Raw genomic sequence first — 4388 nt, 5'->3', positions numbered from 1 at the left:
ATGGGGACGCTGCTGAAACGGAAAGATATCCCACCGTGGGTCAGAGTTCCCGAAGATCTGAAAGATCCCGAGGTGTTTCTGGTCCAGACGCGGTTGCTGGAAGCCATGTTTGGTGAGTGAGCCCAGACTTGAGCCGGGTGCCTCCACCTGGGCGCCTCGGCCTCCTCCGGGGGCTGGAGCGCTCATCTTCTTCCCCAAACAGGCCCAGACGGATCTCGAATCCCGTACATCGAGCAAGTGAGCAAAGCCATGCTCGAGTTGAAGGTTCTGGAATCCTCGGACTTCACCGAGGTTGTGGTTTACGGCAATTATTTGTACAAGCTCCGAACCAAGTGGATGCTTCAGTCCATGGCCGAGAGGCACCGCCTGCGGCAGGAGCGAGGTGGGAGGCTCGTTACGAGGTGGTCCGGAGCGGGAGGCCTGCGCGGACAGCTTTACTCCCTCTCCTTCAGCCCATCTTCTTAACCCCTCCCTTCCCATCCTCTCCGGCAACTACCACCCGCACCTCGGGCATCACCAGCGGGGCCCTTGGTGTCTAGGCCGCCCCTGAGACTTGGGCGGTTGGTTCTAGGGACCCTGGAGTAAGACTATGATGGGAGGTCTTAGAGACTGGCCTCATAGGGTAGGGTTATTTGAGATAACAACCTAGTTCCCGCCCTCCGCCCCCACCCTCCCCCCAGCTTCTTCGAGGATGTTACAGTGGGCACAGTGGCCCCACGTTCTGACGTTCCCGAGAATCTTAGAACCAGAACGCCAGGTCAGAAAGTCCCAGAAAGGGACCTTGATAGACGCTGACAACTGTCCAGGCTCTTATCCTCTTTCCTCATGCCCACCTACTGTTGCTTTCTGGTGCAGGGATGCTCAAACTTGAGGAAGCCATGAATGCTCTTGAGCTAGGCCCTTCGATGAAGTGAAGCCAGTTTGCAACCAACGTACCTGGGACCAGGATGTGTGGAGAGTAGGCTGTGGCTAGAGCTGGAATGGGTCTGGCCTGGTTTAAACTCTGCTCCACCTTGACAAGGGAAAACAGCTGCTTTTGCCTCTGAGTCCTGATTTGACTTTCTCAAGATTGCTAATTAAAGAATAAAATTTTAAATAAATCTTTGACATGTGGTTGACGTATTGCAGATGACATCACAGCCAAGGTGGATCTTGTACTTAACTCTTAATTGAAATTCCTAAAGCTATGTTTAGAGGCCTAAGCACACTTAGCTAAGGTATAAAAGGTCTAGGATCCAAGTTCTGAGTTGCAGCTCCAACCAAAAAGCCGTCGGTCTAGGGGAGATGGTGATGTTGTCTAGAACTGACCTGGACTTTTACAAATAATAACCCAACAATTGGTTAACATAACATGTTTAAAATGAAAAGCAAATATTCTCCAAAACAAATACAGAAGCACCAATATCATCTCAGTATATCAATTTTATATCCTTGTAAACTTAACAGAATGAATGCTAGCCAGCTTTTCATCTTCATTCATTCTGCTGCAGAATATTATTTAGGTTGGAGTTTGAAGAAAATTCAACCTTACAGATTCGTATGTGAAAGAAGAACCTCATAGACTCCTTAAACAGGTCTCTGGGGGTTCTCCACCATAGGGTAAGTGGAATTGGGGATAGTTGAAGGTGTTACGATAGGTGGGCCTCACTCCCGATGATTGACGGGTCATCAGAATAGGGACTACAGTTTTCCCTAGTAGAGACTAGCTTGGTAGTTTAAATCCAGAATGAGTCCCACTTAGGGAACTTTCTGGCCCTATGACTTTAGCCAAGTTGTTCAACTCCCTCAGTCTCCAAATTGAAGATAATAGCATCTGAATCTGTATGAAGTTGTGAGGTTTCGCTGTTAATATATGTAGGGCACTTAGAACAGGCATCACACGTAGTAACAAGTGTTGATTATTTCTTGGAGAGATCGACCAATAGCGGTGGAGAAAACTAATAGCTGTTAGTTCTTTGCAAGAGACAAGTAGTGCATGTCCATCATGCAAATGTAGGCCAAATTCCAAGAGGGAGAATGCTGGTCCAAAGGGGAAGAGCATATATAATTTCGCTAGATATTACCAACTTGCCTTCCAAAGGGGATGAAATAATTTCATACCCAACAGTAATGTATAAGATTGCCTGTTTCCCCACAACTCCACCCAGAGACGATTGGCAAACTTTTTTTTGCTGATGTGTTAGTCTTCCTGTCGTCCGTACTTCTTGAGTCCGCTTTGGGGACCATCAGTTTTGGCACTCTTAAATTACCCTCAGCTAGTGCACCCCTCAAAGAGTCAGTTGGCAATGAATCAGTGTATATAGGACTGTAAACTGGAGAGTTGTGAACTCTTAATTCTGCAGTGTGAATGAAACACATAAAAGCTGCCCTTGCCCTTTAAGTCTAGAAATTCTGTCCTAAGGGCAGTGCTTCTAAATGTAGAAAACAGCTTTAGGTTAATCTGTCAAAGTAGCAAATTTTGAAAATTTAAGAATATGCCGTAAATCTCAGGCATGCCCTGGACTGAAGATTTTTCAACCCTTAAAAAACCCCAGAACGATAGAAAATTCATAGGAAAAGTTTTGGAAGTTAAAAAAATAGTCGTCTTGGAATGGCTGCCTTTTTTTTTTGAAGCTCTTCCCCAGTTTTTCACCGAGTCAAAGTGCAAAGATTATGGGAAGCAAAGCAAGTTTTCATTGTAATGGAGATGAGAAGTCTGCCTTAAGGAAGGTCAGACTTTAGGACAAAAGAGATTTGGAGGGAGGTAAAACTAGGGCGTAGCATAGTCCAGAAAAGCTTGTTTACAGAACAGCTGATAAGAACTACCTAAATAACAGTGGCTAACAATTAAAGCCAATGCTGATTGCCAGTGGGGAATTTCACTTGTATTAACTCAATTTTCACATTATTACCATTTTACAGATCAGAAAATCAAAGCCCATCAGTCACACCCCCTCCCTAAGGTACATATATTCACATTTAAATATATATTTAAATATATATATGTAATCTCTTGAGAGATTACAAATGAAACGGTTTTACTCTTTGGGTGAAGGGGGAAAGGAGATTCTCAGTCGGTGTAAGCACTCCTGGTCAACCAAGCTGATGTCCCTTCCTTCTTGGGCTCCAGAGGACACTCTGGTAGGGGGTTATAGGGTCTGGGCTGTAGCAAGTTTACCAGTTTTTGCAGACAGTCAGGCCTGAACCTCCAGGAGATTCCAGCCTGGTTGGGGAGTTACGTGGATCTAAGAGTCCATGACTTTATGATGGTGCTATGTTTTGAGGAGCTTGAGGGTACTTTAGAGACTGCAGTGGGGATTGGATCTGGGCAGGGAGGTCAGGGAAGGTTCCCTGAGGAAGTCACTCCTGGGTGAGAGCTGAGTGGTTGGCAGCAGTGAGACTGGCTAGGCGGAAGGGATGCACAACCCCACAGAGACCTGGGGACTGGCTGACCGTAGAGCTGACTGTAGAACCTGGTGACTGGAGCAAGGCCAGAAAGGGTGGGAGGCAGATTATCCTAGGGCCTCAAAGACTACACTAAGAGCAGAGAAAGCCACCTGGGGAATTTTAAGCAGGCCATAAGTTGTCTAAAAAGCTTCTAGTCCAGTTTTTCCAACACTTATTGAAGAGACTGCCATTTCTTCATTTTAAATTCTTGCCTCCTTATCATAGATCAATTGACCATATAAGCAGGGGTTATTTCTGGGCTTTCTATTCTGTACCATTGATCTATGTGTCTCTTTTTTATCTCAGTACCATACTGTTTTGATCACTGTAGCTTTGTAATATTTTGAAATAAGGGAGTATGATACCTCCAGCTTTGTTCTTCTTTTTCAAGATTGCTTAGGCTATTGGAGGTCAAATTTGTGTTTATATTTGTGGTTTCATATAAATTATAGGACTTTGTTTAGGTTCTAAAAATGCCATTGGTATTTTGATAGGGATTGCATTGAATCTTTGGATTACTTTGAGCAGTATGGACATTTTAACAATATTAATTTTTGTGTCCTCTTCAATTTCTTCAGTGTTTTAAAGTTTTTAGAATACAGATCTTTTACCTCTTTAGTTAAATTTATTCCTAGGTATTTTATTCTTTTTGATGTAATTGTAAATGGGATTGTTTTCTTAATTTCTTCTGATCATTCATTATTCGTATATGGAGATACAATAGATTTCTGTATATTAATTTTGTATTTTGAAACTTTACTGAATTATTAGTTCTAATAGTTTTGTAGTGGAGTCTTTTGGGTTTTCTATATATAGTATACATACAGGGAATATAATCAACAATACTGTAATAACTTTGCAAGGTGATGGGTTGTTACTAGACTTTCATGTGGTGATTACACTATAAGGTGTATAAATGTCAAATCCCTGTGTTGTGTACTTGAAACTATTATAATATTGTA

General features: G+C 43.1%; 1 protein-coding gene across 1 annotated transcript; it reads left to right on the top strand.

Moving 5' to 3' along the window:
• DPPA5 (developmental pluripotency associated 5) lies at positions 1-914 on the top strand. The gene is made up of 3 exons (XM_011381011.1): positions 1-112; positions 203-382; positions 856-914. The coding sequence occupies exons 1-3, from the start codon at positions 1-3 to the stop codon at positions 912-914; spliced, it is 351 nt and encodes a 116-aa protein (XP_011379313.1).
• Positions 915-4388: the final 3474 nt, after the last annotated feature.

This window comes from Pteropus vampyrus, unplaced genomic scaffold, assembly GCF_000151845.1.
Source record: "Pteropus vampyrus isolate Shadow unplaced genomic scaffold, Pvam_2.0 Scaffold422, whole genome shotgun sequence".
Classification (NCBI taxonomy): Eukaryota; Metazoa; Chordata; class Mammalia; order Chiroptera; family Pteropodidae; genus Pteropus; species Pteropus vampyrus.
Note: the sequence above shows the minus strand (reverse complement) of the source record. Positions and strands in the feature narration are given on the sequence as shown.